We start from the raw sequence: 22,010 nt of genomic DNA, 5'->3' as shown, positions 1-22,010 counted from the left end.
AAGGGGAAACACAGACATGAAAACTGCCTTTTTCAAACTGAAATAAGAAATGATGAGTCTGTCCATTGACCTGGCCCTTTAACATTGACGTCCAGACTCTCCATGTCGTTGTCTGCCTGAGGGGGGGTGAGTGTGATGTCAGCAGCTTTATGATGCTGCAGGGTCCACTCTCTCCTGTCCACTCCATCCACTCCAACAGGAAGCAATGGCTTATCCTCCATCTGTGGGGTTAGAGGGATGCATTCAGGTAGATCAAAATCATACTAAAGATGTTCAAATGTCATCTTTAGGGCTGTAAAAAAGCTGTCTCACTCTAGGTTTTTTAGGAAGATGATCTTCTTCTGACCAGTGATGGTTCGAACTGCAATCCAATAATCCTCCATCCTGTGGCTTCTGCATGCTCCTGGGAGAAAGAGGTCAGAGGGGAAAGGAATGATTGAAGATACCAATTAACAGGTAAAAAAAAAACATCAAAAACAGCTTCAGGATGTGATGCCTTTAAGGTACCATAATATCAATTGTTTCATAGTAGCACAAAAATCTCTTTTTTGATGGTAAATGAACTAAAGTAAACAAAAAATACTGCAAACTTTTACTAAATACTATTTATAATTATTAATATTATGTAAAATGTAAATATTAAGCCAATTATATATACCCCAAAATGATTGTATTTAGGAGATTAATGCTCATGAAATGTTGCTCATCAATGGGAAAACCTGTGATTTTGTGACAGTTCAAAATAACAGTAAAATATATATGAAATTGTCCTATAAAATCTATTTTACTTCAACAGGTACTTTTTAATCACATCACTGTCACAGTTTATTAATAGGGAACTTTCCAAGAGGACGGCACCAAATATCCTGAGATCATTGTGGAGTTCAGGTGAACACTTACTTCATGCCAAAGTCATCCTGTCCCACTGGCTCCCTCCGCTTGCTCTCTTTGTTTGGCAGAAAGCCATCAGGAAGCCACAGAGTGCCGTGCTTGCGTTTGCGCTTGGCAGCCAAAACACCCAGCACCAAAATGAGCAGGATGATGGCAGCAGCCACAGCAACCAGGTACAGGAAATTAAACCCAGTTTCTTTAGGTGGCTTGGCTGAGGTGGAAGAGGACAGTTAACAGTTTATAAAGAGAGAACAACTTAATAAAACCTCTATTTCATTTTGTAGACTAAGGAAGGGTACTGAAAAATGTTGTTGCATGACTAAATTAGTGCTAAATTATATTTTGGAGTATTGATAAGGCCATTGGTTCTGCATTTGTTGTAGGATAAACTAAAACAAATACATTCCCAAACTATTACTGCTAAATGAACATTACTTTGCACGTTTTATCTCACTATTTTTAATTTGTGATCTTTTGTGCAAATAGTTTATTTGCAAGTCAAAAGTGTGCTGTCTCACATGTGAAATATGTGTCTGTCAAGCACACACATACACACACACACACAAGCTTATGCTTTATAGACCTTTTTCTTGGCTGCTGCATAGAGGGCGCCATAGCGACCATTGCTTTAGGTAGAATATTTAGAAATTTCATTTACACCGTTAACAATAGGTAATTTGCGCTCCGAAAATGGGTTTCTAATAGATTACAGTGTTTTTGTGAAGCACAAACTTAAAAATGTGTCTGTTAAAGCCGTAATAATCTGTCAGATGTGGTTCAATCGCGTCAGAAATAAGAAAAAAAACATTCTCCTAGTTCACGTGTTTGCCGTCAGAAATACAGTGTGTGTGTGTGTGTTCCTGGCCTGTCAGCCGTTAGCTCAGTGGCTCTTCAATACACACACACGCACACACACACACACACACACACACACACACACACACACACAAAATACTTCACTGCATTATAGAGCAAACCAGATTACTGGCATGAAACTTAACAGGTAACGTTATGTAAGCCATGCAATTTACAAAAATAATCAATAAAAGTAAGTTATTGATACTCTTCTGGCTGATTTGCGGTTCATTCTAATCGCTAGCCGTTTGTTTCATTTCGTGTGTTGTTTTTACCACGGTTTGTGTTTTTCTGTCATTTTGAAATGACTGTAGCCTATATTTTCACTTTGTCACAATTTTTAAATCAGTGTGTTAGTGTGACAGTACAGGCTACACGTGTGTCAAACATTTTGGTAAATTATATTTGTTTGGGCTGGTTATATATTTGAAAGAAAGAGAAACTGTTGACTTTAGCGATGACGAGGCTTCATTTAAACGGCAGAAGATGCCGCCTGACATTGAGGTGAAAATGCCTCACAGCAGCTGTTTTCCATACTATTAGATAACATTTCTTTAAATAATCAGTCCAGGAGATGGTGCTGATGGACAACAGAATTAGTGATAAAAATGATAAAAGCAGGTAAAATAGATTAAAACTATAGTTTCAAAGCTGTCCAAATGTGACCGTTTACAGCTGCCGACCGGAAGTTCTAAGCACTCTCCTTGCGCATACACACAAAGCATAATGGGTAATTTTGTGTTTAAAGAAAAGTCTCTATAGAGTGATGATGGTAAAGAAAATCAAACTTTCACAGATGTAACTAGGGTTTCACAAAGGTACTTATGAATGAAACCCACTGTCTTCAGAAAAGTCTGAATGGTATTTTCTTTTAAAATGTACAATAACAACCTTTTTACTAGTTGTTTTGTTTACAACACTAAACAAGAAAATCTAATTCCTTCTGTTCTATAAGTGCCACCTACAGGCAGAGATTTTTTGTATATGTATGCAGCAAAACGTAATAAAGCACAATTTCACAAAGCTAAAGTCAGACCATTAAGTTTTTACTTCATATATTTAAAGCATTCGGTCTAAATTAAATGTTTAAGTTAATGTATGCAGCACATTTGTTTGAATAATCAAGTGCAATGGTTAATGCCTTTTTCATTTTTCATACAAAAACAAAAAGCACCAAAATAGTACCAGTCTAGGTAGTAATACCTTTCAATCCATGACGATAACAATCTCTAGCTATGACCATGTTTTTTGTCGTTCACTTACTGGTGATGGAGTAGATAGGGTACGGCAGATCTGACTTCAGGTACTCAGCAGCTATAAAGGCTGCAGCCTGGTCTGCACTGGAGATGCATTCGTCTGAGTTCTGAGTACACAGCCGATTGTCAATCTCCAGGTGAACCCTCGATCTAAGCCAAGGACAAATACAAAATTAGATGCAATCAAAGGGTACATAAAGACAATATTTTTTGGGGGGTGGGGGGAGGTGGGAAGAACATACCCGATAATCTCGTTCTCCAGCTCGCGTTTTCCACGTTGCTTCATAGCGGCAATTTCATTTTGAATTTCATTCTGCTCATTTCTATAGAATGGGTACACCATAAGTTTATTATGCTCATCTAGCTTCACTTGCAGGTTGGTGTGCAGGAGTGTCCCCAGAGAACGCAGGAAACCCTTAAGGTCAGCCAGCAGCTCTTTGGGTTGCAGCAGAACCACAATCACCAGTGTGCCGTTTGCCAGCTTGGGAGGAGTGTCTCTGGCACAGTCCAGACCATCCCAGCCACATGCTTCCGTGTTGCAGCCCTGGTTGCAATGACCATTGGCGTAATGATCTGCACAGTATTTGTCGTATCTAAGGAAAAACAAGGGTAAGAGAGATTGGAGCTAGAACATGTTTTTTGATCTATTCCATGTCAGTGCAGAGATGAAATTAGTGATTAAGCAAAAGTGCAAAATGAAATATAGAAAATAAAGGCTAAAATGCTATGGCTCTGAAAGTGTGTGCTGGTGAGTCCTCGTTATGACTTTACATAAATATTTATTTTCTTGCACATAAGTTGAATTGAATAAGTCTAAAATGTGCTGTAAATTTTATACCAGAACATAATGCAATTAACATCTAGTAGGCATAATGTGCACAATTTGGTTTGGTGCCGAATAAGAAAGGACATGGCTAACCCTACCATTATCAGTACATTTCCTGTTTTTTTCAGAGACAGGTTTATGCTAAAACTGTAGTTTTGTAAAATACTGCTTAATTATATCAGCAATTTTCCTAGCAGAGAGAAGTGAGGTGCTAAAGTATTAAAATACACTGGTAAACATACTTGCAAATTCCCACCGATGAATGTTTGTCGCATTCAAAGCTGTCGAATAGGCAGCCTGCATTGTTGCACTCTGGGTCACAGCGGCCGTTATGAAATAAGTCTGGGCAGGACACTGAGGCTTTGCAGTTCTTCCAGGGTTTGTCCCAGTGGAGCGTACAGTCACTTCCATCCCAGTCACACTCCGGGTTCTTACAACGCAGGTCACATACTTTGTCTCCAGCCCGCTGTTCGCAATCCGGATAAGGGCAAGAAGGTGGAGTCTCCTGACAGGTCTCCCCGCTAAACCCTGGTGGACACCGGCAGCTAAACTTGTTGGACTCATCTGGCATGCAGGTGCCACCATTTTGACACACGCAATGGTTTGTTAACATCTCACAGTGTGTTCCAGTAAAACCCACTGGGCAGTGGCACTGAGGGCGGCTCTTTATCTCCACACACTGTCCACCATTCAGACAGCGTAAACTGGCACATGGGAACATCTCATAATTGCCACAGTTAAAGCCAGAGAAACCCTGAAAGAGGCACACGTGGACGATTAGATTGGCAAAATAAACAAATCACGGTCTACTTTACAAGCAAATTACTGGGGCTGGTAAGAAAGCAGGAGTTAATGAAAGGAGATTAAAGAGGAGTTAGAAGAAGAAATCTGAGTTTTACTCCATACCTGATTTATGCAGCCTTAGTGTTTAGTGAAAGCACAAGAATAAAGACAGAACAAGAAATGATTTCAAAGCAAAGCAGAACCAAGTCAAAGAAATGCAGTTGTTAAAGGGTGCAAGAGAAATGTTAAAGAGACACATTAGTCATTAAAAATATCTCCTAAACCTTTTAGGGAGCAATTAATGAATATTACATAGAGGGTTCATTTTTTTTTACCGAAATTACCAAAGGCTTTAGAACTACAGTGATTATTGATTGTTTTAATTTTGTCATATTGGTCAATATTGGATATTTAACTGAATGTTTATTTTCTGTCAGGAAATATCAATCACTAATATTTAGGGCCAGACAGAATCTGCTGACATTTTTTGTTATTTCTGTGCACAATTTTGTAAAAGATCTGCGGATTTATGCAGAATGATTTTGGGAGTATTGTAACTAAAAACTTAGAGATAAAAAATAATACCTTAGAGATAAAAATAATAAATTTTAAACTTTTATTTAAATGTTTACAATGCAAATCCAATTAGATCCACTTATTTGGTAAACAAAGCAAGTCTCTCACATAATAGATCTACTAAAAGACAGAAAATATTACTTTACAAACTGTATTGTAAATGAATTATATAAACATTTTCATGTTTGTCAATAATATTACCGAAATTAATTTAAAAAACTGAATAAATTTACACATGTAAATAAATTATAAGCTAAAAATGTGTGAAAATCTGCAGATTTCTGCACACGAAGATTTCAATGTGGGCCTACTAATATTTTAACAATGTGTGATGCAACACTTAAGCAGATCTCAAATATAGACCATTTTGATGTGGCGATGTCATTGGCCCATGAACATTTCCTGCTTGTTATCAAACTAATTCATAACTGTAACAAGAGGTAATTCAATCACAACTTAATGTTAGGATAGCTATCATAACATTATTTATCAATGTGTGGCTCTTTTTGGATTCTCAGAAGCTATAGAAATAAAAAATGTAAAACAGGAATTACGTTGGGACCATTGCTTTTGTTTACATCCTTAAAAATGGTTTACAATGTGCATTTTTCTTACTATATGGATTTAGCTTTTAGACCATACAGTATCAAGCTATTATACAAAGATCTATATTCTTTTTATTTCAACTACTAAAAAGACAAACATTAACTTAATTTAAAATAAGACGTTTAGAGTCAGTATGATTTTTATTTAAGAATAAAGGCTATACTGTTGAATTTTCATTTTATCAGCCAATCTGAAATATATATTATGCAATTCTTTTAAGTATTGATAATATTATTAATTATATATTTTTAAAAAAAGCCAAATAACATGTTTTTTCTATATGTTTCATGAAATATAAACTAAAACTTACAGGTGGGCATGTACAGATGTATCCGTGTACAGAGCTGGAGTTCGTAGTGCATCTACCATTGTTGTGGCATGGCTTGGACTGGCACAGATCAACCATTGACTCACAACGTTGACCTACAGGGCAGAAAGCATAAAAGCATAAAAAATAAGAAATCAGTGACTGTCTATTGATCCACTTTTTAACTGCCATTTATGAGTCTAAAAATAAGACCTCACCAGTATAACCGAGACGGCAACGGCATTGATAGCTGTTGATAAGTGGCACGCAGTCAATGGTGCCAGGTGAGTAGCATGGTCCAGAACGACACTCGTTCACATCTCCCTCGCAATGCTCTCCAGCGAAACCAGGAGGGCAGTTGCAGGTGTACCGGCCCACACCATCCACACACTGGCCGCCATTCTTACAGCGCGGGCCAAATTCCGGGGCACATTCATCCACGTCCACTTCACACTGCAAACCTGTAGAACAGAGAGAGAGCAGGTGATCAGACAATATTTAATATCAGTGACGCATCTGAGGATAAAGAATCAGTCATACCTTTGGTTCCAGGAGGGCAAGAGCAGGAGAAATGGTTGATCAGATCTATGCAGGTTCCTCCATTGCGACAGGGATTTGACTGGCACTCGTTAACATTATATTCACAGTTCACACCCTGAAAACCTGCTTTACACTGAAAGAACAAGAAAGGTTTAGTTATTAGAGAGTAAATAGAACAGAATGATAGGTAGTCTACACTTTATGCAAAAAACAGTTATTACAGTTTAAAAATATCTCTTATTTTAATTTATACAACAGTTCTGTCTGGTTCTCCATTCTGATTGGCTGATAGCCGTGCAATATTCCCTTAATAACAGTGCTCGTACAGCCTCCTCACCCTTGTGTATTACTCCGCCCATATAGATTGACAGTAGATCAATAAACTCATCACAGTTTGAAAATATTGCCGCTATTGGACAACATAATGTACTTTGAGGCTTTTTTAGTCGAGAATGTAGTTGTTTAGATTGCAACTATGCAGTTTATTTATTTACATTTACATTTAGTCATTTAGCAGACGCTTTTATCCAAAGCGACTTACAAATGAGGACAAGGAAGCAATTTACACAACTATAAGTATAAGCCTGTCCTACTGAGCAGAGATAAGATGGTTGCCGTTGTCCATCAACAAGATGGTGACAGAGACTGCATAATAAGCCCTTAGTATGTTGTAGGGCTGCCTTTGTACCATATAATTTGTAGTGTATTGAGTATAAGATGGGACTCGCATATTAAGAATGTACGTACAGTTTAAACCGGAAGTTTACATACACTCTAAAAAAAAGGAACATAACCATTTTTTTTTTTAAATGTCTGACGCTAAATCATACTAAACGATTACCTTGTTAGGTCCATTAGGATTACCTTAATGATTTACATTTGTTAAATGCCAGAATAATGAGAGATTTTTTTTAGAATATTGTATTAATTTCTAGACAGTCAAAAATTAACATTCACCTTCTTGGTATTTATTTGGCTTTGCTTTTAAACTGTATAACTTTGGTCAAATGTTTTGGGTATCCCTCCACAAGCTTCTCACATTAGTTTGAAGGAATTTTGGACCAATACTCCTGACAGAATTGGTGTAACTGAGTCAGATTTGTGGGCTGTCTTGCTCACACAAGCTTTTTCAACTCTGCTCAAGTTTTCTATAGGATTGAAATCAGGAATCAGGGCCACTCCAAAACATTCACTCTGTTGTCCTTAAAGCTTATTTTAACTAATTTGGCAGTATGCTTAGGGTTATGGTCTGTTTGGAAAACCCATTTGTGGCCAAGTTTTAATTTCCTGGCTGATGTCTTGAGATGTTGCTTTAGTATTTCTACATAATGTTCTTTCTTCATGATGCCATTTATGCTGTGAAGTGGACCTGTCCCTCCTGCAGCAAAACAGCCCCACAACATGATGCTGCCGCCCCCATACTTTACAGTTGGGATCCTAGGCTTGTTTTTTTGTTAGTTCCATCAGAGCACAGGACTTATCTCCAAAAAAATTTTTGTATTTATACAAAATTGTATTTAAAAAATATTTTCCCAGTGTAAAATACTAAATTGTGTGTTTTTTTTTTTTTTTGCTGATTCTGGCTTGTTGATTTTCCCATGTTGTCACACAATGAAGTAGTGTGTTTGAGGTTTTCTTAAATACTGCAACAGCTTGCCTCCAATTAACTCAAATGTTGTCAATTAGCCAATCAGAAACTTCCAAACCTTGACACCATTATCTGAGCTTTTTCAGAGGCATAATAATCTTACTGTATGTAAACTTGACTTTCAAGAAAAGTTTTAACAATTTCTCTAAAAGTATCTCTCTCATTATTCTGCTATTAAGCATAACAGAAACAAATTTGGTAATTCTAACTGACCTAAAAGAGGAAAAGTTTAGTCACATTAACATATGACTTTTTAAAATGGTTATGTGCCTTTTTATACAGTGTATGTAAACTTCTGGTTTCAACTGTGTTTGTGTTGGCCACTCTTTGTATAACCCTGAGTTTTGGTTGGCCATCTGTTTGTTTCTAATGAGTCTCCTGTTTTCGTTACTGCAGACTGGTTCAGTAAAAAGAAAGAAAGAAGAAATGCCTGCATGTGTTTAGCGTTTTTCCTTATTGCAAACACAACAATGATCTGGTAGTGTTTGCCTGCTTCTGCTTTTTCGGGGTTAATTATTGTGATCTCCCTATTGCAACAGAGAAATACTGGGAAATGTCTCTAGACTGATGGCATTTCTTGCCGTTCAGCCTTATAAACTTAAAATGTGAGCAAGATCAACTGTTTTGTCATCATTTTAGACATTAGGCTAGGGAATCATTCAAACACTAGCTCTAAAGTGACGTTTGTGAATTAGCAACGGTTTCTGCTGTTCCGACATCAGCTGCATATGTAAATGATTGGTGGAAGAAAGTAGTTCCTTTTACAAAAGGATTTGTAGACTCTCTGTGTTTGATTTATATACACAATTATGCCGTCAAACTGTTGTATAAACACAATACCACGAGTGGCAGTTCCACCATTGCCAATTAACAGCCCAATCACACTGCTACGCATCTGATATTGCTAATTTATCTTACAAAGTTATTTATATTGTGATTCAAAGCTGAATTTTCAGCATCAGAAATCATTCTAAAATGTAGACTTCATTCTCAATTTCTTAATATTATCACTGTAAAAACAATTGTGCTGCTTATATTTTTATATTTGTGGTAAACATTATACTTTTGCAGGATTATTTACATAATCAAATGAACTGCATTAATGTGAAATATTTGTAAAATATTTGTAACATGTTTTAGAATCACTTTTCAGCAGTTAGTAAGTGAGATTGGTGATACCTTGCAGTCATATCCACCCTGGTAGTCCACACATGTCCCTCCATTTCTGCAAGGGCTGGATAGACATTCATCTATCTCAGTCTCGCAGTAACTGCCCGTATATCCCTTCTGACACTCGCACTGATGTGTGTTGCCTATGTTCTTACAATGACCTGCGTGCTTGCAGACCATGTTCTCCGCCACACCTGCAGCACACCAGAGTTTACATTAAAGACTTATACATAAAATATCTTCCAAAGGAATTACACTGAAGATGTCTAATGTATTACCTTTGTTGAGGGCAACAGCGTGGCAGGACATGCTGGGGATGTCACAATACAGGCCTGTCCAGCCAGGCTGACAGCTGCATCTCCAATTGATTTCTTTCTGGATGCAAGTACCTCCATTCTGACACTTAATCTGACTGCACAAATTCACCATTGACTGCAAAAACAAAAGTGTATACACCAATCACTGAAAGATATACATCAAAATCAAAGTGAAACTGTAGAACAAACTGGCATTACATCATTTTAAACATGTTGAAATAGTTTTCATCTAAATACTGCTTCACTTGAGTATATCAGGGTCTTTACTAGCAACCAAATGATCAAATCACTACAAATAACTAGTTTGTATTTTCTGTATTGAAAGAATGCAAATGCATTTAAAAAGCATTTGGTCAAGAAAGTATGCATAAAACAAAGGGATATTTTACCCAAAGTTGAAAAATATCTCATTATTTACTCTCCCTCATGTTGTTTATTTCTTCTGTTGAACACAAATAAAGATATTGTGACAAATACCGGTTGCTGGAACCCATTGACTACCATAGTATTTTCTTAGGTCCCAACAACCAGCATTCTTCAAAACATCTTCTTTTCTTGAAGATAGAAACTCATAAATGTTTAAAACCACATGAGGGAGATTTATTAATAAGGTAATTTTCATCTTTGGCTAAACATCTACAGTTTATGTTTACAATGCAATACAGAATGTGCAGTTTGTACCTCACAGGTTTTTCCATTGTACATTAGTGGGCAGTTGCAGTGGAAAGTCCCCAGACCGTCTATGCAGGTGCCACCGTTTTTACAGGGATGAGAGTCACACTCGTTCAGTTCAAACTGGCAATACTGGCCCGAAAAACCTTGCCGACAACGGCAGGAAAAATGGTTAATTCCATCCACACAAGTCCCATTGTTCAGACAAGAGCTGTGGAGTGAATGAGGGAATGAATAACAATTTATATAATAAAACAAAATGTAACACAATCCCTGTCACTTATATAGAAAACGTACGTTTCAGTGCAGTCTGGGATATCACGTTCACAATTGATGCCGTCATAGCCTGGCGGGCATTGGCATGTGTAGCTGTTCACGTAGTCTGTGCAGTGTCCTCCATTCCAGCAGGGGTTGCTGGCGCACTCGTCCACCTCTTCCTCACAGCGCTCGCCATAAAAACCAGCTCTGCACTCGCACAAGTACCGGCCCACTTTATCAACACATGTACCCCCGTTACGGCATGGATCTGGAGAACAAACAAATGAGAAAAAAAATTGAAGTATTTCCAGATTGAGTAGACAGGCAGAAAATACAAAACACAATTTCTTTTCTGGGCTGTCACAGTTAACTTGTTAATTTAATATACTCAACCAAACTAATTATCTTCTTTCTGCTTCAAACTGGTAATGAGATTAACCTTAATTATTTATTTTACTGACAGCCAAAGATTCTATTAGTTTTTTATTGTTTGTTTGTTTGTCACATAAGAATCATCTTATTTAGGAGTCCTTCTTAATCTCACTAGGCTGCACGACCCTCCTTTAACAAGATATTAACAGAAGGACACGCGCATGTGCCCACCAAGCCACTGCATATAGAAAAATCGGTGTGGGAAAGACACGTACTAGAGCTGCAGTCATCGATGTTGGTCTGGCAGTTGTCCCCGCTGTATCCAGGCGGGCATTCGCAACGGTAGCTGCCAACTATATTCACACAGCGAGCACCATTCTGACAAGGGCTCTTCTTACACTCGTCTTTATCCTCTGTGCATTGGGCTCCTGCACACACATACCAGACAAAATCCCTTCAGACACTTTTAATAGATGTCCACAGCTCACATCATGTTTTATCAAGGAAAAGTTTATATGTGATCGTCTCAGATCAAATATGAGAAACACTTTATTTTGATGGTCCATTTAAGTATTAGTAGACTGTCAGCTTAATATCTATTGATACTGTTCCTTCAACAGACATTTAACTGACTTAAATATGTAATCACACCAACACCCAGACTTGAAGCGCTCACCCTCCCAGCCGCTGTGGCATTTGCAGGTGTAGCTGGTGTAATCCAGCGATGGCTGACAGACTCCTCGTCTCTGACAGGGCTGAGAGGCACATGGGATCAACTTCTCCAGACAGTGTTTCCCTGAGAAGTGAAAAGTCCAGTCAGTTGTGGAGAATTTAATGCTGTTCAGCTGGATTTGGTACAGGTCCCATAGTGTAAAAACCCCAAAATAGGGCTGCACACTATTTCGTTTCATTATCGATATTGCAATGTGTGTATCTGCAATAGTCACATCGCAGGAAATGCAATGTTGAGTTCATATGTTGCAATTAGTTGTCTAGGAGAAATCTTTTAGATGTGATTTGTGGAATCACTGCAGGACGTAAGGATAACGGAGTGAATGTGTTTTTAAGGCCTATGACTAAGAATTCAAGCACAATAAATTTACCATTTGTATCTTATATTGAATTATTTTTACAGCGAACTACACAGTGTTTTTACATTTAGTTATTCAAATGCTGTGCTTGAATGTTGTCAGATTTTTTTTATTTTTTTTTATGCATGAGTTCCTCCTCTACAGAGTCATCCAAATCAATCTTACTGAATTCTTTCCAAACAGAGCTGTTCAAGCTATCTAGTAAAATTGCAATTAGGGCTGTGGGGTTAATCGAAATCAAATCACAATCGCAATTTCAAATGTTGGAATTAGCAAATTGCAAGAGTCTGCGATATTTAAAATATATGTATTTTTTAATTTCCCCTGCCCAGACCAAATGCGTGACTGCCGTCTGTGTGTGATAGTCTTACTAGCCAATTGAGTAAGCACACTTTTGTTCTGCCCAATCAGAATTGCGCAACTGAACTATGGGGAATGCCCACGATAAAAAACAAACAAAAAAACAAACTGGAAATCACTTACAAGTGGGATATGGCGTCTGCTGCTTTAAAAACATTTATGGACCAATTAATATCAAAGAAAAACAGCACTGGTAATATGAGAATATTTTAGTTTCAAAGTCATAGACATCAAACAAAAACGGGTCATTTTTAAGAGCTGTCGCAGAACTGTTGCCACAGCTTACAAATTTTATGAAGCTGAAGCTTAACTACAAAAGTAAATCGCAAAATCTGTCAAAAAAAAATCAATTAGATATTTACCCCAAATCGCACAGCCCTAATTGCAATACTTATATCACAGAAAAACTAAATATTGCAATGTCATATTTTTCCAATATCATGCAGCCCTACCCCAAACTACTAAAAATATCCATTATAATTAAATATGTCCTTTCAAATTAAACAGTAATTACAATATAATATAATATAACATAATATAATATAATATAATATAATATAATATAATATAATATAATATAATATAATATAATATAATATAATATAATATCTGTTTTGAGCTGTCTATTCATAAAAGCATCCTAAAATATTATTATTAGAATGTATTATTTATTTTTATATGTATATAACAAATTTTGCAAGGTTATCAGTTTTGGTGTCTTTCAAATAGATAAAAATATTTTGCCAATACATATGAATGAATGAATGAATGAATGAATGAATACATTTGTCAAACACAATTATAACACTTTAATTTGGGAACTCACATATTCATATCAAGTTTATAAAATCTGACAACTTAAGTGTCATAAATGTTGCTTATAGAAGTCAAATCAAGTAAGAAAAAAGTGTTTTTGACAACTGTAGACTGTAAATATGTGCATCACCTGTGTAAGGTGGTTTGCAGTGGCATACGTAGCTGTTGACTCCATCCACACAGGTTCCCTGATTCATGCAGGGGTTTGACTCACATTCATTTATGTTGATCTCACAGTTGAAACCTGAATGAAAGAAAGGGCAAACCAGGGAGTTGGAGTATGACCTAAATGTCTTTGTTACTTTGTTTAGAAAGGATCACATGCCATTACCTGCAAACCCACGGGCGCATACGCAGGTATAATCATTCAGACGGTCATTACAGGTTCCACCATTCTGACACGGGTTGGACAGACACTCGTTCTTCTCTTGGTCACAGTTCGTACCCTCCCAGCCTGGCTCACATTGACAAAGATACCTACACAGAAAACAGTTGAAAATAGTAAGGAACAAAGGCCACTGAGGAGGATTTATACTGTATATTTAAACATATAATAGTTCCTTATAATAAGCTCACAAAACACAGCATTTGTTATATTTTGGACAAATAATTTAAACGAATGCTACTACACCTAAACAAATCATGACACAGAACTTTGCCTGGAAATATAAAAACACAAAGGGCTCTATTTTAATGATCTAGGCGCAAAGTCTAAAGTGCATGGAGCAAAAGCATTAAGGGAGTGTCTAAATCCTTTTTTGCTATTTTAAGGATGGAAAAATACAATTTGCGCCGCGGCGCATGGTCTAACAGGGTTGTGCTTATTCTCATTATGAGTTATGGGTGTGTTTTGCACATAACATGTATTAAACCAATGGGGGTGTTATCTCTCATTCCCTTAAAATTCAGTTGCGTCACTCCGTTGTGCATTTGCTATTTATTAACATGGCAGACTTTGTAAGAAGAAAAACTGAATGGACAAACTGAATGCTTCACTAGCCAGAAAACCGTTAAACAAACCATCTGCAGAGCGAGGATAAAGAACGAGCCTCTTCCATGCGGTCTTTTCTTTGCTTTTATGAATAAGTCAACGGTGTTGTACGCACTCCACGGAAGGCATTCATTAGCCAACATATTTAATTTTGTTTGTCAAGAGCAAAGATTTGTTTCAAAACTATTTCTAAATTCAGCTCTAATTTCCAGCAAAGTAATAAATGAACAATAATAACAAAGTGTGCTCAAAAACAACATATCACAATGTCATATTGCAAAGTTACTATTTTTTTGCCCCATTTGGTGATGCAGACGTCAAAAAAACCCAACAGGTGGACAAATCTTGTTTTTATTTTAAAAAATATATACATAAATATGCATATAATAAGTAATACGGCTAATAATAGCAACACTATAATAAAAATGCTAATTGTCATGAATAAACTGAAAAAAGCTTATATGTAAAGATATTTTCATTTGTTAAGATTTTTTATATGTAAAGATATTTGTTTATTGCTGTACATCCTGTGTGTATCAAGCGTTTGATAGGCGCATAACTAACTTTAGCCAGGTTTTACTTGGTCAGTTGCATGGTTTATTTAACTTTCTCAAAATAGTAACATGCCAACAATGCGCCTCAACACACCTTCTTTATTGACCGGCTCACTAGTCAAAGTAGTGCAAATGGATTTGATACTTAAACAACGTGGCGCAAAATGTGAATATTAGGATTGCGTTGGTATGTAAATTGCAACAATTCACGCAAAACATGTCTTGGGCCTTATTAAGCTGGGTGCATGGTAGGGCCCAAAAGCCCTGGAACAATAAAAATAATGTAATTCAGGAAAATTTAAACAGGAATTCAGGAAAAATTCAACAAAACCTAAGAAAAAAGTTAAACTGTAAATAAAATATAATAAAATAAAATAAATTTCACAGGGCCCTGGCTTTATAATAATACACATTATAGTGACTCTCGTTGCAGTGTGAACCTGTCATGAATTCATAAAAATGCATTTTGGCATGTTTACACAATATTTGTAAAATCATTTGGTGTTGATGTGTATGAATTTTGTGTATGTGTATGTTTTAAATGTATGTTATTGTATGTTATTATATGTTGTATCAATGTTAATAAACATTAAAAAAGAATTGATGCATGGACAAAATTGCTTGCAAATTAAGTCAGTTCTTACCCTTCCTGCTTCCCAATGCACTCTCCATGCCGGCAGGGCATGCGGATACAACGGTCTGCCCCTGAGAGACACAGGGGCCCATAAGTCCCAACTGGACACTTGCACTTAAATCCATTCACTTTATCCTCACACGTCCCCCCACTCTGACATGGGTTTGAACTGCACTCATTGATCTCATCAGCGCATCGTTCCCCTGAAACAAAAAAAAAAGAGTGAATAATGAAAACTTTCACTGTTGATTGAAGCAGCACAATCATATATCAGTGGTGTCATACTCAGCTATTAAAGGGCCACAACCCTGCTGAGTTAAGTTCCAACCTTGCTTCAACACACAAACCTACAATAAGCCTGAAGGACTTAATTAGTTTGATCAGGTGTGTTTCATTGCGGTTAAAACTAAATTGTATGGGGCTGTGGCCCTCCAGAACTGGAGTTTGACACGTATGATTTATCAAATTGAAGAGATGCATTGTGTGGTTGTGTTACAAACTATTTACACAGAACTTAATGACTGAAGCACATCTGCATATGTGTATTTATATTTGTGCATGTGGGATGAACAAACCTGTGTATCCAGGTTCGCACACGCATTTGTACTCATTGATTCCATCCTCACAGGTCCCGTGCTGGCAGGGATTACTGGCACAGTCATCATAGTTAATCTGACAGTTCTCACCTATAATGAAAATAAATGGAAAAATAATCAAAAGAAGCTTTACACAGCAGCTCTTGAAAACGTCTGCAAGAAAGTTTACATAATGCCCTTATTTCCTAAGTGTGTGTGTGTGTGTGTGTGTGTGTAGTAAGAGCATGCATCCAGCAGGGGGGTTAAGTGAGCTTTATTTCTTTTATTAGATTGAGGAATATAGGACTTTTTCAGAATATAGGATTTGTCAAAAATAAAGCAGGGAGATGGACAAAGTAGACATACTCCATTATTCACTGCACAAATCTTTTTGACCAGTATCCCCAGATTACTTGCATAAATCAAGCAAACAGTTGTTCTTTAATATTCTGTTGTGTCATTGATGATCAGGCAATTAAAATAGAAGCACACAAGCTCAGAGATTTTCCACACAAAGATCAGCTGATTAACACAAGTAAACATCTCAAACACCTCCACCATAAATATCAGTCTAATTCTAAAGTCTAATTACATCATTTTACTGATTTATCAGGGGTGACCACAGCAGAATGAACCACCAATTACTTTGTCATATGTTTTATGCAGCAAATGCCCTTCCAGCTGCAACCCCACAATGCAAAACACCCATACACTCTCACATTCGCACACATTCATTCACTACAGCAAATTTAGTTTACCCAATTCACCCATACCTCTTGTATTAGAACTGTAGGCGTATTTTCATTATCAGAATTTAATAAAAAGTGAGAGCAACCCAGCAATGGAAAACACCCATATACTCTCACATTCCCACAGAACGTATAAGGATCACAGGTGAGTCTCACCTGCGGTACCCGGCTGGCAGTTGCATTGGTATCTGTTAACCATGTCAACACAGCGACCTCCGTTTTGGCAGGGATCACTCTGGCACTCACGTATCTGCTCGCTGCAGATGGGGCCCATATAACCTGGGAGACAATCGCAGTGAAAGGTAGCAATTCCATCTATACATTTGCCATGATGACAGGGTTGGGGTTCACAGTCGTTGATGTTTTCCATACACAAAGGCCCTGTGAAACCTAAAAAGACCAGCAGATAAGACATGAATTCCTACTGTAGGATCAGTTCTGTGAGAACTTTTACTAATGATAACTATTTACAATGGTTACTGTTAATAATGTTACCTTCAGCACATTCACACTCGTAACCGTTAGGACGGTCAAGACACTTGGCACCATTATGGCACGGAGTGCTGGCACACTCATCGATGTCCACTTGACACGTTTCCCCAGTGAAACCTGTGGTCAAAACACACACATTCAGTCTCATGACAATACCACAAAGTAGTGCATGCTTTGAGAAGAAGTGTTCCCACAGCTTATTTTCAACAACACTGTAACAGGAAATGTTATTAATTGCCAGCACCTATTACTAATATCAAGTCAAGTGGCCTTTTTCTAAAACTATACAATGCAAATTGTGCCAAAGCAACTTTACAGAGTGAAGCAACAAATAAATAAAAAACAGGTACTTATGTTCACCAAAGTTACAGTTTTTAATCTAAAAATTCAGTAAAAACAGATCAATTGTGCAATATTATACCTATTCTTATATGTTTTAAAATAATGAAACTGGCCTTTTTTAATATTTGTATTTAATATTTTAATATTTTAGTAGTACTGTAGTGTGAATTACATTACTAATACTGATATTATACAGTTTTACAACAATCTAACAGATTTAAAATGCCACAACAAACATGCAACCATGACAGTCACTGAAACTGCATTACTATGAATCATGGTTTAGTCCACACTCCTAGTTACAGTTCATGAAAAAAACATGCAGATCATATCAGAAGTACCTGAAGAAATAATTCATAAAGCTCATACAGCGCATCTGGAAACTATTCACAGTGCTTCATGTGTTCAACATTTTGTTATGTTCCAGTCATATTTTAAAATGGATTAAACTCATCATTTATTGGCCAGGTTTCTTTCAGGCAAACAGCTCAATCTTTATATCATCAGCTAAAGGCCTGCTCACACTGTGCGATTTTAGCCATGATTGGGAAATCGTAAAAGATTCCCACTAATGAAGTTCTGGCAGTGTCAAAAGATTTCAGACACTTTCCTGCAGTGTGACTTCAGCTAAGAAAAGTGTCAAACCAAAAACCAATCGGAGATCCGAATCTGGTGATGCAATCAGTGCAACAATGTCAACCAATGGCAAAATTTGCCACTATTAAGGCATTTTGGGAGCAAAATTATCACTACAGCTTGTTTATGTTTGCTGTGTGGTATTATTTAAAAACCTGTGTTATTGAATATGTGATGGATGGACGACATCAAATTCCAAACAGTGTGACATAGAAATCATGTTTATGTAGTCTGAAAAGCTACAATCAATTAGGAATATTAAAAACAGCACAGTGTGATCCGGGCTTAAGAAAAATGTGTTTCTCATGGTCTGAAAGTTCTTCAGGTGTCTTTTGGCAAACCCCACACAGGTTGTCATGGCTACTCTACTATACTGGCCTGATTGGTGGAGTGCTGCAAAGGTTGTTCTTCTGGAAGGTTTTCCCTTAATCCACAGAGCAACACTGAAGCTCTTTCAGTGACCATCTGGGTTCTTGGTCACCTCACTAAGAAAGGCGTTTTTTCTCTGAATGCTTAATTTGGCCAGAAATGTGCTTTAGCTTCTTCCTGACATGCACTGTTAACAGTGGAACCTTATAATTGACAGTTAAATGCCTTTCCATATCACGTCCAATCAACTGAATTTACAACAGGTCAACTCCAATCAAGTAGAAACACCTCAAGGATGATCAGAGGAAACAGAAAGCATCTCTATTTTGACTATTGGTAAATGCTGTAAATACTTATTACCCTTTTGGAAAGATGTCAAATAAATTAATTTCACGTTGGAATTGTAGGGAAGTGTTTGTAGAATGTTTGAGAAAAACAATGAATTTAATCAACTTTTAAATGAGGCTATAACAACAAAAATGGAAAAAATTAAAGTGCTGTAAAAACTTTTTGGATGCACTGTATGGGTGCCTTCCATATTGTTGTTTGACTGCACCAATCATTATACTGACCCTGAGGACACTCGCAGACGAATCGGCTGACCTGGTCTAGACATCTACCGTTATTAAGACAAGGTGAGCTGAGACACTCATTAATGTCATTTTCACAGTGTGTTCCATCAAAGCCTATGAAGGGGAACACAGACAAACACACATCATCATGAGATTATTATAAAGACACAGAGCCAAAAAATGCCATCTTCCAATGGATTATAGAGCGTGTGAGAGAGCGTAAATGCAGTACCTGGCATACAGATACAGGTGTAATCTCCTATCTGATCCAAGCAGGTGGCATCATTCTGGCAGGGGTTGGAGCCACATTCATTGATGTCCTGCTCACAACGTGGGCCGGTGTAACCTGGAGCGCAGTTACAAGTGAAGGACCCCTCTGTGTTCTTACATGAGCCTCCATGCTCACATGGGTTTGGCCCTGATGGATCAAAAAAAAGATTCAGGTAAGATATGAAAAAATAATCAACTGTGTATGCAGTAAAAGAGGCAATGCAGAAAAAAACAAAGAAGAGAAAAGCAAACTATCTTACCAATGACACACTCGTCGATATCCTCTGCACATGTGCTGCCCTTGTATCCTGAAGGGCAGTTACAGCTAAATTTGCCATTGACAGGGTTTGTGTCGCAATGAGCGCCCATCTTGCAAGGGTTACTGATGCAGGCATCATCAATGTGACACAGCAAACCTTGAACATGGAAACAAAGACTATGTTTAATACAGCTGATTGGAGTTGTTTCTGTTTACTACTTCAGTGAACAGGATTTAAGCATATTATCTTAACCAGTATGACAACCACAGATTGTAGTTCATAAGGATTGCTGCTGGTTTTTGAGATAGTAATAAATCAAATACCAAAATGTCAAATGTCATATTTAGCCAGCGTGGTTGTTTATACTGACCAGTCTTGCCGGGAGGGCAGCTGCAAACGAAGGAAGCCACACGGTCGATGCAAGTGGAGCCAGCGGTGCAGGGCTCAGCTGCACAGTCATCAATGTTTTCAGAGCAGTCCAGGCCGCTCCAGCCGTTCACACACACACAGTTGTAGCCGTTGCGTGTGTTACTGCATGTGCCTCCGTTCTGACAGGCGTTGGGCTGCAGTCTGCATTCATCCACATCATCAGTGCAAAACTGACCTAGAGATAAAAGGGTCACTATTTCAATCGCACGTTTTGAAGGAGTTTGAACACTTTGAGTGGAACATTAAAACTAATTAGTTAAAAAAAATGGTTTGTAGGTCAAAGACTGATTAATTTAACCCATAATTATATAGTGATTACTGTACTTGTCACATAGATTGCATTTTATATATTTTTCATTCATTCATTCATTCATTTTCTTTTTGGCATAAAATGAGCTGTATACATATAATTAATACATTCTAATAATAATATTTTAGGATGCTTTTATGAATAGACAGCTCAAAAACAGTTATTTATTCATTTAATCATGTTCTTTTCGGCTTAGTGCCTTTATTAATCTGGGGTCACCACAACGTAATGAACCGCCAACTTATCCAGCATATGTTTTATGCAGCGGATGCCCTTCCAGCTGCAACCCATCACTGGGAAAAATTCATACACTTATTCACACACATACACTACGGACAATTTGGCTTACCCAATTCACCTATACAGCATGTCTTTGAACTTGTGGGGGAAACCGCAGCGTTATATATTTTAATGTAATATAAATATTATTTTATTTAGTTTAAATGTACAACTTGTCTCCAAATAATGTTATCATTGCAAACTATTATTAGAGTGTAAAATAAAATAAGCCAGTAATAAATCAAAAGAATAATTAAACAGTAATTCACATACAATACTAATATTTATGGCAGACTTTGTCTAATTTATTTAATTTTTTTTCTTGTTAAATCACAAAGCTAGTCAATTACGTTTTGATATCATTACAAAATCACTTGTGAAAATGAATTGTTACACAAAACAAACAAGGCACATAAACAAGCATAAAAACACATAGTCATTTCTTTACCTGTCCATTCAGGTGGGCACTGGCAGTTGTAGGTGTTCACTCCATCCATGCATGTGGCTCCATTCTGACAGCGGTGATCTGGACAGTCATCAATGTTCACCTCACAGTTTGTACCATTAAAACCTGATTTGAGAAAAAAAGAGAAAATTTCCTCAACATCTCCCTCTCAATCCCAGGTCTCGGTAACACAAAGATGCCCTGTCTCGCTCTGGCAGTATCAAACATAATTACTCAACTTTAAAGCACGAACAGACATTTCTCACGGCTCGTGTTCGCTGCCTGGGGTGAGAGAGGAGTTTTGGCCTGTTGCTGTGTTTTGCCAGCACGGCTCTCTTTAAATGACAAACTGATAAAGTTCGCTTAAAGTATCTCTGTGTGTTTACTCTCAAACAGATGCAGATATAACCGGCATCTTATTCAATGGAGAAACTTCAGTTTGTTTTGACTGAGATTAAATTAAGCTTCTCCTCTATTTAGTGTAACAGCTAGAAGTGATTTGATCAAAAGTAGACTAGTAAGACTGTGAAACATGATTACAATTAAACATTTTCAAATGTGACTTATAGATGTTAATGGATTTCCCCTTGTGCTGCGGTAAAATCCCATTAGACACTGGTCTATTTGGCTTAGGTCCAAGTGGACTCTGACGTAATGATCCGGCAAGCTGCGGCACGTCTGACTAACATGTTTCAGTTCCATATGAACAAGTCTAGCTTCTCTTCAGATTATCACCTTATTTCTTCTTATAATCAAAAC

General features: G+C 37.2%; 1 protein-coding gene across 1 annotated transcript in view; it reads right to left on the bottom strand.

Annotated features, from left to right (window-relative positions):
• The window catches only part of notch2 (notch receptor 2), a 70,806-nt gene that overhangs the window by 7,094 nt on the left and 41,702 nt on the right, over positions 1-22,010 (bottom strand). The window contains exons 5-30 of the mRNA NM_001115094.2: positions 21,255-21,377; positions 20,159-20,392; positions 19,789-19,944; positions 19,491-19,676; positions 19,259-19,372; positions 17,343-17,456; positions 17,004-17,237; positions 16,099-16,209; positions 15,534-15,726; positions 13,676-13,821; positions 13,475-13,588; positions 11,754-11,873; positions 11,353-11,505; positions 10,745-10,973; positions 10,457-10,658; positions 9,737-9,890; positions 9,468-9,652; positions 6,641-6,773; positions 6,319-6,561; positions 6,104-6,216; positions 4,071-4,582; positions 3,245-3,595; positions 3,010-3,152; positions 901-1,102; positions 313-403; positions 71-221 (exon numbers count right to left, since the gene is read on the bottom strand). Of these exons, the coding sequence (NP_001108566.2) occupies positions 71-221; positions 313-403; positions 901-1,102; positions 3,010-3,152; positions 3,245-3,595; positions 4,071-4,582; positions 6,104-6,216; positions 6,319-6,561; positions 6,641-6,773; positions 9,468-9,652; positions 9,737-9,890; positions 10,457-10,658; positions 10,745-10,973; positions 11,353-11,505; positions 11,754-11,873; positions 13,475-13,588; positions 13,676-13,821; positions 15,534-15,726; positions 16,099-16,209; positions 17,004-17,237; positions 17,343-17,456; positions 19,259-19,372; positions 19,491-19,676; positions 19,789-19,944; positions 20,159-20,392; positions 21,255-21,377 (4,707 nt within the window). The remainder of the gene's footprint in view (positions 1-70; positions 222-312; positions 404-900; positions 1,103-3,009; positions 3,153-3,244; positions 3,596-4,070; positions 4,583-6,103; positions 6,217-6,318; positions 6,562-6,640; positions 6,774-9,467; positions 9,653-9,736; positions 9,891-10,456; positions 10,659-10,744; positions 10,974-11,352; positions 11,506-11,753; positions 11,874-13,474; positions 13,589-13,675; positions 13,822-15,533; positions 15,727-16,098; positions 16,210-17,003; positions 17,238-17,342; positions 17,457-19,258; positions 19,373-19,490; positions 19,677-19,788; positions 19,945-20,158; positions 20,393-21,254; positions 21,378-22,010) is intronic.

This window comes from Danio rerio, chromosome 8, assembly GCF_049306965.1.
Source record: "Danio rerio strain Tuebingen ecotype United States chromosome 8, GRCz12tu, whole genome shotgun sequence".
Classification (NCBI taxonomy): domain Eukaryota; kingdom Metazoa; phylum Chordata; class Actinopteri; order Cypriniformes; family Danionidae; genus Danio; species Danio rerio.
Note: the sequence above shows the minus strand (reverse complement) of the source record. Positions and strands in the feature narration are given on the sequence as shown.